This window comes from Hetaerina americana, unplaced genomic scaffold (genome assembly GCF_022747635.1).
Source record: "Hetaerina americana unplaced genomic scaffold, ioHetAmer1.1.p SCAF_12, whole genome shotgun sequence".
NCBI lineage: Eukaryota > Metazoa > Arthropoda > Insecta > Odonata > Calopterygidae > Hetaerina > Hetaerina americana.
In genome coordinates, this window is record NW_027286292.1 from 2,669,626 (window position 1) to 2,684,435 (window position 14,810).

The following is a 14,810-nucleotide window of genomic DNA, read 5'->3' on the forward strand; positions in this document are numbered from 1 at the left end:
GAGTCAGTACACTTATTTTCCGGACGAACCCTGTAGGTTTTTTTTGAGAGATGAATATATTTCCTTTGAAATCTTAGTCTTTTAATTTCTTTTTAGTTCTTGTGCTTGCATCGAACTGCTTTGAGGGGGTAAATTTAACTCGTTTCATTACTTTGATGAACTCACGACGATCTCCAGGTATGGTAATGTTACTTGATTATGAATCAGATCATGAACTCGAACTCACCTTTATGCACTCCTGGTTTGCTCAAATTCATTTGGTAAATTTTACTTCCTAAACTTCATTTCGTTCTTGTTTTGAAATAACCAAAAAGGAGTACACTTAAACTAAAAAGGTAAAAAGAACTATGATTTGCAGTACATTAAATATAAATATACGAAAAACTGAATGAAATAAAATAGCTAGAATAATAATCATTGACGAGCTATTTCAACAATTGGATGAAGAGAGAAAATATTGGAAAACCATTTTCAAAAATAAGGATAAAAACTGAGGATATATCATGAAATACAAGAGCTAATTGAAGACTGCAAATGAATAAAGAAGCAAGAGGATGAATTAGGGAGGAAGGTCAAGGATAAATTACGAGAATATGGTGATAAAAGACCGCAGTGGGAAGAACTATGTAAACTAAAAAGTCTGGCAAAGAAAAGGCTAGCCTGAAGAACCGCTACAAACCAATCGATAAATCAAAATGATGAGGTAACAGATAAAACTTATATCTCTGATCATCAAAACTCTGTAATCTCTAATTTTTATGAAAGACTACCGGGAATCCCAAAGTGGTGACTGAATTAATAATTATTAGAATGTAATCGATTTAGGTTTCATTATAACAATGGTTAGGGAATTAAGATGGGTGTTAGAATTACTTTATAATGAATAATACCCGCGTTAGAATAATCGATTTGTCCATCCATTTCACGTCCGAGGTAAATTTGTAGTTTCACCCAGAACTGGCAATTCTCTCGCCATGTCTACCTTCCGGAGTGGACGTAAAAGGGTAAAATACTTTGGCCCTGAACAAGTTTCAGACGAATTTCCCTGACATGCCTGGAGAATTCTCCGGAAAATTCATACGAATTCCCGATATCACGATTTGGAGTTTTTGACAATTTCATGAGACATTTGTGAAGAGTAGGATTCAGAAAATTGCTCGAATTCACAATGGGCTTATTACGAGTGAGTGCTTGAATGCATCTATTCACATTCCAACTCACGTCAAATGCCAAATAATGGAGTTCAAAAATAGAGATGCCGAGGGGGGCAGTTCAAGACAACACCATAACACGGTGACAGTGAGCACTGAAACAAACGGCAATGTATTGGTTTTTCATGTCTAATAATATTAATAAAGAATTATTAATGTACAGGTATGTCATAAAATTTTTATACATGAAATTTTCACCTTTATCATTTCGTTAGCTTGAAGGGTAACAGATGGTAGTAGTATTTTCGGGAGGCGACCGACAGCTAAGCGAATTTGTGCCATTAGGGATGAACAGGAAAGGATAAAGGGTGGAGAGAAACCCGGCGTCGGCATTAGCCTATTCTTAACCAAAGGCGCCAAGGGGTCCGCAGCTTAACGTCCATCCGACAGACTGCGTACTCACTCTAAGTGTCCTCCAAAAAGCACCTTAAGTTGGGATCGAGATACCACTGAAAAAGATTCGAACCCGGGCCCTCTGGGTGGAAAGCCAGTTCGATAGCTACCGCACTATCTCGATCCTTGTGTATGTATATATATATATATATATACACAAGGATCGAGATAGTACGGTATATACATCCTATATATATATATATATATATATACATATATATACATACATCCTTGTGTATGTATATATATATATATAATGTATAAATACAATTATACAAACACACACACGCATATATATGGTCGTGGTAGTCCAGGGGGTAGAGTGTTGGACTGATGACCGGAGGGCCTCGGGTTCGATTCCCGGGCAAGGCACTGTGGGCACCTGCAGCTCCACCCAATATATATATACATATATATACATACATCCTTGTGTATGTATATATATATATATAATGTATAAATACAATTATACAAACACACACACGCATATATATGGTCGTGGTAGTCCAGGGGGTAGAGTGTTGGACTGATGACCGGAGGGCCTCGGGTTCGATTCCCGGGCAAGGCACTGTGGGCACCTGCAGCTCCACCCAAGCTATGTGATTTTTCGGATACCAGATCTTCCTGGGGAACCATAACCGGCACAGGGAAAGGAACTGGCCCCCCTACCCTGACGTGGGAATTTTCACACGCCGTATAGGGCTTAGTGCTGGGTGAGCTATACCATGACATACCAAACCGACCCCTCGGGTTGATTACTGTGTTTATGGTTTTTTTATGGTATACATATGATATATATTTATGGAATATATTTATATATATATATATATATATATATATATATATATATATATATATATATACACATAAACGGTGAAAAAGTCCCAAATTAAAAGTAAATATCTTTTATTTACACTGTCATTAATAAGCCCTTTGATGAGAAGTCCCTGTCATATGAGCATATGGTAAAAACGCGTAATTCACAAATTATTCAATGAGTATAGTATAGACCAAGAAACTTAAAAGCAAAGTGATTTCAGGGTTGGAAGGTCAACCACTGACCACCTATTCTATGCAAGATAATTCAATGAAAAAGAGTACCAGCAAATCAAGAGGAATACCCTAAGTACATAGACATTAAAGAGTTAATGATTTAATCTTATTCTTGGGACACCACATATACTACGAACACGAAATTGCCCAGCCATTCTAATAAACACATAAGGTCCAGAAAATTATATTACAGCAGGCTTCGAGTGAGAGAAGGACAAAAACAAGGATGCCTATAATCTTTCCTGTTTTTATAACAAGCTTAATAACGTGAGAACGGAAGTGACACATGGAGAACATGTAGAGAAAAAATCATATAGCGAACAGAATACCATTGCGAATAGGGGGATAGAGAATACTCCCGCAGTATCCCTGCTTGTCGCAAGAGGCGACTAAAGGGCGGGGAGAAAACCCCCAGCCAGCAAGGGATGCGTCTGGAGAGTGCGGTGGATCCACTTTCTGTGTGCGGCCATACCATCTCGCCTGCGATCCGCCCAGGTGTTTGCCGTGTCTGGAGACATTTAAGGGAGATAACAAGATGCTGGAGGTTGAGCTTTCTGGTTCCCAGCAGGGTTTCGGATACCCCTTATGGACCGGGGAGCAATAACCCTCTTCGGCCCCGGATTTCGTGTATACGGGAGGCCGGGAGCTAGCAACTCCCGGTCAATCGGTTTCCGTCGTGTTTTCGCTCCGGTGGCGAGTGCCAAGGTTGTGGGGGTCTACGTAGGGAGGTTGGAGATGTATGGGCTTTGGTGGGCCCTTGCATCGAAGATCCAACCCGAAACAGACAGCCACTCCTGATGCGCTTTATCCCTTGAGTTAGCCCTGGCGACCGCTCCGGTTCAGCGGAGCGCCGTCCCGAATGTGTGGCTCCATAGTGGGTGGGGATGCCGAGGGATGAAACATTTAATACTATGGAGGGAACAGCCTTGCCACCACCTAAAAGATCCCGTGCGGAGACGGGCGGGGAGATAATTGTTATGTCGCATGTAAGCGGTACTTGATTATGTCCTGTGCCAAGAAAGTTGAGACCTTGAAAAAGGTGTCTCCTTTCCTTTATACGGAGAGTGCTGTCGCAGACCGTAACCTGGTGACCCAAAGAGCGTGAAGAAACGGAGGGATGGTACACTGCTCATCGAGACCATGAATGAAAACATATTGGTAATGGGAATGCTCCATGACATTCCGATAGAGGTGGAGGTGCACCGCACTCGTCGGGGAGTCATAAGTCATTATGACCTCCTATACGAGGAAGTCGACGAAATCAAGAGAGAGATGTTCTCTCAGGGGGTGATTGATGGTCGTCGACTAACCAGCGGAGAAAGATTCAACAGCACCTCCATGATATTGATGTTTTCGAGGCAATGGCTCCCCTCAAGGTTGTCGTTGGGTATGAATCAGTTCCCATTCGGCCGTTCATACCGAACCCAGTGTATTGTTTTCAATGCTAACGCTTCAGCTATGTCGCGTCGCGATGTGAGGGCAAGGCCACCCACCTGCGCTGTGGCAAGGACACGCACGAGGGTAAATAGTGCCCCTTGGAACCTTTTTGTGTCAATTGCGAGGGTGCACACCCAGTGTACTTCTGTGATTGTCCGGAGATGAAAGAGGAAAGGAAGGTCATGAAGATAAAGACGCTGGAAAAAATCCCATGCATGGAAGCGAGGAGAAAATACAGGGCGCTAATCACATACCACAGCATAATCATATACCACCACATACCACCGACTTTAAGCCTGCTGGGCAGGAATCTTCCATTTGTTGAGTCCGTCCGCTTTCTGGATATGATCCTTAATCAAAAACTAAACAGGCGGGTGCATATCCGCGTGTTATGCGAGAGGTATCGTCAAACGTTCAATGTTTCTAGGTTTTTTACTCACTCTACGTAGGGAGCACAATGCACTACCATACGTTTATTGTATCGAGCCTTGCTCCATGCGAAATAGGACTACGGTTATACCCGTCAGGACGAGAATCTTATTTGAGACCCCTTACATGTGTCCACAATGCCAGGATACGGTTGGCCCCTGGGGAATTTAGAACCAGCCCAGTCCCAAGCCTACTTGCTGACGCAGGGGAGCCTTCGTTGGAAATCCGCAGTACCTTTGTGATGGGTGATTATGCCTGTAAAGTTTTATCCCTGACGAATCACCCATGTTTTAACATTCTTTATAACCCACGTTTTTTAGACTTATTTAACAGGCGGAGAAGGGCCACTAGGCCCCTAGCCTATAAATGATTTTGTCCATGAATATAATTTTACCTTTCCCGAAGTATGCCCGGTCTTTTGCCCTAAATATCCGCCTTGGTTTGTGCCAAAGCCTTATATTCAGACCATGTCACACGTGCATCCTAAAGCGTTCACAACCCAGTTGGAATACCAGCGACTCTTTAGGGCCTTCCTCGGATCGCACTTCGACTTCGCACCTGCCTACAGCGATGGGTATAAGTCGGAATCCGCATGTTCTTGTGGGGTAATCTCCCGCTCCCATGAAGTCTTGAGGGAAAAACTGAGCACGCTTTCAGTATATTCACAGCCGTTCTGTCAGCTATCAGGATGGAACTAAAAGAAATAAAAGAAAATAACGGCTCTTGCCTCATCTGTTCGGACTCGTTGAGCGCCTTAAAATCCATATCGATCTTCTCACCAATGCACCCGATAGCTCATGAGATCCATTATACCCTCTTATCCCTTCAGAGAAAGGGAAGCAGGGTATCCTTCATATGGACTTCTGGTAATGTGGGAATAGCTGGCAATGAAAAAGTTGACAAAGCAACGAAGGAAGTCCTGTGCAAACTCGAGACCGATTCCAAGGTGGTACCTGTGGAGGATAAAAAGGCCGCCTTGCGGAATTCGGTTTTAAACCAGTGGAAGTAAACTTAGCGGTCCTTGCAGAATAATAAACTATCATAGGGCCATAAAATCGGCCATTTCGGCATGGACCTCTTCCATCCGGAAAAATTGGAGGGAAGAGGTCACGATCACGCGCTTGACGATGCCCTCACGCAGCCGTACCTCTTCACGGAGGAAAAAGTGCAACCTCGCTCCAATGTTTGTGACCTGCCCCTGACGGTGAAACACATCCAGACACAGTACAATAAATGTCTAAGGACCAGATAAAGATATAGAGAGATAGGGAGAGATTTAAATAATATTTTAGGGGATGATCCCAACTTTTGAAATAGAGTTTTACAACTTTTAAGGGAAACTGGCATAATGAGGAGACTTTAGATGTGTTCTCTTTATTTTTTAATGCTTTTTGTTTTAAATATTTATATATTTAGTTATTTTTATATTTATTAAAATTATATTGAGTTTTTAAAAGTTTGACCGTAGTGCAAAATGACCGTAGTTGTCGATGCACCCTAAAACCCCAACACTACTACCAGAGAAGAGAATAACTGACAGCGCACAGAATTTCGCAATGCTGAGTGCTGCGCGCACTCAGATTAGCTGGCGACCAAATGGCGATGACGCAAAATTATGAAGACATGAAATAGAAGGCAAAAAAGCTCAGCTACTAGTGAGCGTTTTTACTAATTGGGAATTACGTGATGCATAGTTAACGTAGAGGGGAGGGAACTGGAAATGATAACAAAATTTGGAGGAGATTATTAAATACTACTGGGTTCTTCAATTCAATTGGCAATTCAAGCCAATAAATGAGAAGAGTCTTAAATTAGAAGGCCGTCGTGAATTTGAAAGCTTGCATTTTTAGTCTTTTTATCTCCACATAAACTGGAAGAGAATGATAAATTAGAAATTACAGTATAATGAAAGGGTTGAAATACCATAGGATAGTTTTTAGCGTGTTGGTATTAAACGGAATTTCATTGGTAAACATCAGATTATCAGTTAGGCGATCATAAGTGAAATATTTCCTGTGGGTGAATCAAAACATAAATATCGTCATGCTCGTAAGTAAAAATATTCTACCTCTAAAATTTCGAGCTTACTTTTAATTTGATAAAATTATTTTAATAATTCCGATATTGGTTTCCCCACTTCTCCTTATGGCCTTACCTTGCATTTCGACGCTAAAATGTAATTTTCCGGTGAAAACACGCCATGAGCACCTCCTTTTTACGCTCAAGCCTCGCAGCGAAATTTACAGTAATAAAAATAAGTGGAAAGGAAATAAAATAACATCTAATTTGATTTATAAATAATCAACATGATCTTGTTACAGGATATAGTGCCGAAAAATATTCTATTCCTAGTTAACTGTTTGTGTGCTCATTAACGGAAATTTTAGTAAAATTGAAAGACTTAGGAAACACTGTGGATGCCAAAAGAAAGAAATGAATAGTTATCCAGTCAAATTAAATATAATATAGATATGGCAGATATTATTGTTTAACTTACGGCATGATATTTAGTTTCGAGCCTCGTAACCTTAATTAACCCTGCGGGATTTTAATTTAGGTTAACCAAGGACCTTCACACGAATGTCGTCATAATATCAATACGGAAACCGGAAGAAAGGAAAATATACATAACACCTTGGTGGTTCATTTTGTTTTGGAAATTTAGACGCATGTGGAAACTCAAGAAATGATTTATTCCGAAACCTACTTCAAAGGTGCATAAAAGATCTGCAGAGTCAGTTTTCCCTCTTAAGTTCCAAGCACTATCGAAGAAATTTTGCTGGACGGCTGGAATAATCTCAGAAATATGGCTCTAAGTTTACACAGTTATCTTGGTTTAAATATCGATATGAATAACTTTCAATTTAAAAAACATGTAAGATTTTCCCCCAAGTGTGCTTAATTATATCATAACTGGTTGTTGCAAATCCTCGAGTTTAAATTAATTCATTTATAATTTTTAACAGAATAGTTTGTTAGGGATATGATAATAAACAATTATGAAACAGTCATATTTTGTTTTAATAGGGTTTTTTTTACTCATGAATCTGTTTAAAGACGGCCAGAAAAATGTTCCTTAATTTTTTATTACTTAAATTCACCCATTATTGTGTAATATAAATACGTGATTGCGAAAAAGTGGCAATTCTTAGCCCACGCTATAGAGGAAAGAGAAGGCTTTTACTAAGAAAATTCGGATTTATAAAAATATTTTGATTCGAGTTTGAAATTGTGTGTCGAAAAATCAAAGATTATTGATCCAATCCTGAGATGAAATTTATGCTATGCTTGCAATACCATAGTAAAATACTTGCTAATTCCCAGCACATTCGTGTCTGAAAACTGTTCATTTTTTGCGCAATTTAGGATGATTCTGTCAAAAGAGAACTCTAAATATTGAAAACGGAAAATTTGACGATATTATTATGAGAGCGAAGGAAAAGTGCTCGGCGAGACCCGCACAGAATGGAGACGGGAAATAATACAGGATGAGGAAAGTCACCGTCAAATAGTGCATGGGGAACGTTAAGAAATACTCGTTAAGTTCGTGACAGCGGAGGAGGGAATGATGGAGACGGAACAGGGCGGGGTGGAAGCGGGGACTGAGAGAGAAAGAGGAGAGTCGACGGGAAGATTTTTGAGGGGATTTTAAGGGAGTGGGAAGAGAGCGTGCCTTTCCTTGGGCCCTCAAAGCGCCTCCAGTTCTTATCAATAACCTGCTCCTCCCGGAACGAGTAAGATGAGTAGAGGGGAGGGAAGAGGACGGAGATGAGAAGGAAACGGAGGACGGCAGTGGGGAAGTGGAGTGAAGCAGAAAGCTCCTTCCCCCTCTCCCGGCCGCTACTCCTAATGAATGACCGAGGACAGTGTCCGCAGCGGCCACAGCGGTGGCCGGCGGTCCTGCGGCCGCTGTGTGAAGCCACACCTGGGGCAGCCGACACCCCCCCACCTACACTCCGACTATGGCCCCCACCCCGCAGACACCGACGACGACTTCCTCGCCGCCGTTCCGTGCGGCCGGGGAAACATCCTCCCTCGCCCGCCGCGCGGAGGAGTGCATTCTGATGCCTTGTCTTTTTATCTTCAGTCATGACTCTATGAAAAGTTGATAAATCTGGAGGGGGGAGTTTCGTTCGTTCTCTCTCTCTCTCTTTCTCCATAAGTTGGGGAGAGGCGGGGGATGGGGTTCCCAAGGATGGAGCATGGCTGCGTGGGGGGGGGGGGTGAGGGCGAGAGAGCAGGGACGAAGGGTGGGGGATGTAGGTGGGGTGAGAGCGGGAAGAAGGAAGCATGCGCGCCATTTTTGATGTTCTTTTTCTTGGGAGAGCGCTCCGGAGAGCCCCTCCCCTTCGCCCCGGGTCTCCCCGCCCCCTTTTCCGTCTTGCCTACGCCCTCACCCTCGCGAGCGGCAACCCTACTGACGTCTTTTCCTCGCCGCCGGGCCCCCCGCCCCCTTTCCCGGCAGAAAAGAAGGATTCGCGGAGTGATATTGAATGGGGGGGGGTGTGATGAGTCGGGGGAGGGGGAGGGGTGCGCCCTTTCCGCCAGGGGGGCCAGCCGGGGTTTTGCGGGGGGGGGATGTCGAGAGGGAGGGTTAGAGAGGAGGAGACCGTGGCAAGGAAGGAAGGAAGGAGCCGCGGCCGCCCTTGCCACGCCAGTCGGTTGGCGGGAACGAAGGCGAGTGGTGTGGCCACGGGGAAGACCGAAACTTAACGACTTGGCCCGAAGTCGGAGCGGGGAGGGCGGAGGGCCGGAGGAGTGCGGGTTTTACGGCAAGAGGCCGCGTCGGGCAACACGCCACACGAGGGCCCGTCTTTTTTTGGGGCCACCCATCCCTCCATCTCCTCCACCTCCTTTGCATCCTCCTCCTCCCTCCACTGCACCCTCCTCATCATCCCTCCTCCTCCTCCTCGCGATACCCCTCCGACATCAGCCTTCCGCCCCTCTCCCCAGGAGAGCACCCCGTCCTCGACCTCTCCCCCCACCCTTGCTGGTTTGCCCCCTGCACTCAACGAAAGGGTAGGAGGAGGTGGGTGAGGAGGAGGGAGGGAGTGAGAGGGGAGGGAGGGGCTAATTGTGTTGGTGGGTGGGGGTTGGGAGGGGGCGGAGAGTGGGCGGGGGTGTGGGGGTTGTGGGGGGTGGGAGGGGAGACCCGGGGGTGACTCTCCCGCGACCACCGCGGAGTTTGTGGTTGGTGTTCGTTGAGGAGTGCCGGGGGAATCCCTTTCCGTCCGAAAGGGGAATAAAAAACCACCACCGCTGCGGCTCCGTTCTCCGCCGAGCAGTCGCCGCTCTCTCCCCATATCTCCTCCCTCTTCTGTCCCACGACCCTCAAGGACCTCCCTGCACCGATGGTCTACGAGTGGTGACGGACGGTTTGCTCTCTCCCTACGGTGAGGAGCCTCCGGACCGATCGCGTCACTCCGCGCGACGCCCGATTCGCCCTGCCCCGCCGGCCGCGTCCTCCGGTGTCCGTGCTCTCCCCGGCGTGGGGGAGCGATGCATCTGTCGTCGGAGGCTGCGGCTGGCGGGGTCACCGGCGCCGATGGGGGCGGTGCCACGGCCCCCGGGGATGATGTGGGTAGCGGCACCGACTCTGGGGCCTCGGCACCGGGGGCCTCGGCGGCCACGCGCGGCGGCGCGGCCGCCACCTCCGCATCCGGCCCCACCACCGTCGACAACCTGGCGGAGAGGGCCCTCAACGAGATCCTGTCGGAGCACCCTGGGGAACTGGTGCGCACCGGCAGCCCTCATTTCGTGTGCACGGTGCTCCCGCCTCATTGGCGCTCCAACAAGACCCTCCCGGTGGCCTTCAAGGTGGTTGCTTTGGGCGATGTGATGGACGGCACTCTGGTCACCGTGAGGGCGGGCAATGACGAGAACTATTGTGCGGAATTGCGGAACTGCACAGCGGTCATGAAGAACCAAGTGGCCAAGTTCAACGACCTCCGGTTCGTGGGGCGAAGCGGGAGAGGTGAGTGAAGACGGGGATGCGGTTGGTGGAAAAGAAGGCCCACGACGTCTCGAGGCCCCTTCGTTCCCCCACCCCCGACGGGGCCTCAACTCTCGACCGTTTCTATCTCCGACGCGACTCATTCCTTGTGCGGCGGGGATTCTCTTGGTATTGCCACGTCGGCTGCTGTTTGTATATTTTTTGAGCACAGCAGTGGCCACGGGCATGGAATAATGGCTGTGCTTCATGCTGGGAATTTTTCGTGAGAGTAAAAACCGCAAAGGCGAATGCATTTTTGTCCTTGCAATGAAAACTTTCAGCGGTTGAACCATGTATGCCTATGGTAAAGCAGAGCGAAGAAGAAGTAAATTCCTTGCGTTAAAATTGACATTTAAGGCTAAAATAGTTGTGGAATTTCCCAAAAAGCAGGAGTTAATAACACTACGTGAAGTTTTTTGTCACATAAGTAAAACAATCTCAATGATGATTCTTATACACATTTTTCCTCAACACTAATTCACCTATCAGTTTGTAAAAAAATATTAGGCTCTTTTTACAGTATTATGAGATACTTTCAAACTTTATTTCCCCGGCTATTTGGGTTTTCCACTTCTAATATTATTATATCTAGTAACTCCGCAAAGAGAAAATGTTATTATAAAATGAGTAACGCTTCTCTGGAGTTAATGCACTATCCCAATTGCGATTAAAGTATTATTTACAAAATTGGACAGTCAATTTTCCCCCTGGTTGAAAGTTTCTTAGAAGTTCGCACTCGGGAAATATCGGCGTTAGCATAAGGCACAAAGCTAGCCTACCAACGTTCTCCATGGCAGAAAAAAATTTCCCAATACTTCGGTCCAAGATTGGAAATTTAACGCGGCGTGTTTTTTAGGGAAATTGCTCGTGTCACCCTCGATTAACAGATTTCAGGGATGTCTTCACCTGCAGTAATTGGACTGGGTATGGAAAAGGGAGGGGAGTGGCATCAGAGACAATTTGCTTTCCCGCGCAGATGTGCGTTGAATGGTGACCATTTGATTGGAGGAGGCGCCCTCTAGGTGTTGGATATATCTGCTGAAGAGAGCAACGAAGGAGTCAATCTGGTCAATCTTCACACGTCTTCAATGGCGTTTGCTACAGACGCGAAGTACCAAGTAGAACCGTTCTTCTCCATTGTCTGAATTAGATTCTAAGAACATTTCCCAATCACTAAGTTGAAATAATTGTACATTCTTGGCGCTGAGGATTACGTTCGAAGTTATTTTCATTTTTTTTGCCAATACAAAAACAACACTAAAAATAAGTGAAACTTCCCTTTCGTTGCGGCTCTTACTTTTTTAAAGCATTGAAAAGCATACAAAGTTATAAATTATATACATATACAAGTATACATGCATATACAAGTATACAGATCAATGCAACGATTACTAAGTTACTGTTGCGGCATCTCCCGCAGTTTCTTTGGAATTTGTCAAAGTATACAGATATAAACAATTATATGTACAAGGTATTAATTATATACATAAAAAGTTATTAATTACATACACTGTGTAGCAGTGGCAATTAAATCTATGATTGGAATGAATATTTATGAAAAATCGCGCACACGCAAAAGTCTAGTTTCGATAGTAGCAGTCAGATATTTGAACTTTAAGTGTTTCACTTTCTACGTTCTGATACGTCCAAAGTTAAGTAAAAAGAAATATATATTTTTCAATTGAAATTAAAATTCATTTATTTAAACTACCCATGGTTTTTACCAGACTCGAAAAGTATACAGAAATGAATAAAATGCAATTTGAGAAGGCCCATTTGATCAGTGCAAATGGAGGTTGCGTAACTAGAAGAGGTAATTCGGACCCCGTTGGGTGATATCCCTAATCGTAAACTGCAGGCTGCATCTTTGCACTAGTTACCATTCATTAGCACAAAATTAGCTGATGGATAGAAATGTGCACGGAGTGTATTAAAATTTACCACTGATAAATGAATATTTTTTAAACAATATATTTCAAGTACTTTCGTAAAATAACAAAATGAATTAGTAAATGATTGAATTGCAATTCAAGTGAGTTCATGTATTTCTTCCGTAGAAATGATTCCTAAATTTGTATAAACATTTTTGCGACTTGTGTAGAGTGGTGAATAGGCGCTATTTTGGTAATTTTTTCAGATGAAGAAGCCATAAAATTGGTTTAGAGTTCATAAATTGACGTAACACAGAAAAAATTCTATTTTTGGTAACTAAATTAGAAAAATTTCCCACCAGAATTTCCTTTGCTGTAAAAAACTTAAGTTTTTCACTCTTCAATCATTAACATCGACAAGCAAAATATTGCTATTGCCAGTAAAAAATATGCATCGCTCCCCGAAGAACCTTGAGCGCTTCTTTCTCTTCTTTGATTCGTATATAAGTTTAAAAATACGTTAGATAAATTTCAGCAACTATAATTTATTTCAGCAATGCTTATCATGCAGTGAGAGTGGTAAAATGAGAAATGAAATGGCAACTATTTTGGTATGTAAACCAAAGTAGTAAGTAAGTAGTAAAGTTTGGCAAGAAATGAAAACTGGAGAGGCACGAAAGATTTCTGGAGGGTGTAGGTATTTTTCATTCCACTGTGACGAAATATTACGAGATATTGAAAAAAATACATCACCCATATCATAATACTATAGATAGCATAGAAAAAACGAAAATGAAAGGAATTTTTATCGTGTCTACTCTGAGGACTACATAAAATATTGCCATCTTCTTGCCAGATTTTTGAGTGGAAGTATCAGGTTCTATTTAGAGCTATTGAGTGCAAAATGTACTACATTTAAAGTAAAAATTAAAATTTATACTAGAATTCAACTGTAATGAGTTCCTTTATGTTATATCAATATAAATAATTCTCTTTTTTATGTGACTATCACTTTATCTTCAAACAGGCAGCATAATTAAAAGCTGCCTGTAATGTAACATTAGTAAAATAAGTTAAAGTAACAGATATTACTTCAATGCGGAATCTTGTTTTAAGATTAAAATATAATATATGGTGTTCCAGTCGTTATTTAGCCCCATTAATTTCGCACCAAAGAAGCATGTATATAAGAAGTTTTCCTCAGTCAAATTGGCAAGGAATTGATAAGAAATATATCGATACAAGAAAAATATATTTCAACCCTATATATTCTTTCGTTGCACCGTAAAACTACCTCCGTTGTTAAATTGATTTGGAAAATTCTATCCTGATTTTACCGATGTCATTAAAATATGATTTTTATTCAAACGGATAGATTTTATTCAAAAGAGGTGCCAATATTTGTACCTATTTCGGCTGAAGGAGTAGTTGTTTCATGTGTTGTTTTATTGACTCAGCTTCATCATAATTAAATTCTGAATATTTTTTAGTCCGAATTTTCATCAAGGTGTTTTAAAGTCAATGTCACAATGTAATACCGGCAGTTTGACTCACTACGTGTCAGTACTCTCTTAAGAAGTTATTTCTACCACCGACTGGTTTTACTAGAATAGGCTGTAGAATGAATTAATCATAAACGAAATATAAGTTTAGGGTTTCCATTCACTCCTATAAAAATATCAAAATCAACAGAGTAGGTTTTTAAAGCTATAATATATTTGTCACTGAAGCAGTTGCTATTTTTCTTAGGCTTCAGAAGGCAAAGCATTTACACATCATCCAATAGGGTTAGTCATGTTGATTTTTTAAACATTGAAGGCATCCATTTAACGGAATTCGATACTTTTTCTTTTATGGGTATTTTTGCTGAAATTTCAAAAATTGAAGACATCCATTCAAGGGAATTCGATATTTTTTCTTTTCGATCCTATGTGACTACATGGAAATCCAAACATCCGACAGCACTTGATTTCAACAATGTAAAGGTTCAAAAATGATGACGATATTTACTAACTATCATTTCAAAAATGAAGAAATCTCTGGTTTTACGAAAATTATCTTTGTATTTCTCCTTATTAAGTTCTGAATTCTCTTAATGAGTTTTTGTCCAGAGATTATGTAGATTCTCGTGTATCACTGAATTAAAAAATGTTCTGAAAGACTAAAGTTATGTTTTACATATTTAAAGCGCGTTTTATAATTTCGGTCTAAAATTAAGAGTATGCGCTAAATTGTTTACTTATTGTGGAGTACTTCCTTATAAAAATTGTATTTATTAGCTCTCATCTTAAATTCCCATAAGTTAATTTCCAATGACTTAATTTTCATGACCAAGAGTGAGCAATAAAATTTCAACGTAAATTTTTTAATAATACTGAGAATTGTTGAGTTGAGTAACCGTGCGGTTCACATTAGTTGATCCTT

General features: G+C 42.4%; 1 protein-coding gene across 1 annotated transcript in view; it reads left to right on the forward strand.

Moving 5' to 3' along the window:
* Positions 1-10,022: 10,022 nt before the first annotated feature.
* The window catches only part of LOC139685788 (runt-related transcription factor 3-like), a 134,343-nt gene continuing 129,555 nt past the window's right edge, over positions 10,023-14,810 (forward strand). The window contains exon 1 of the mRNA XM_071582906.1: positions 10,023-10,497. Coding sequence (XP_071439007.1) covers positions 10,023-10,497 — 475 coding nt within the window. The remainder of the gene's footprint in view (positions 10,498-14,810) is intronic.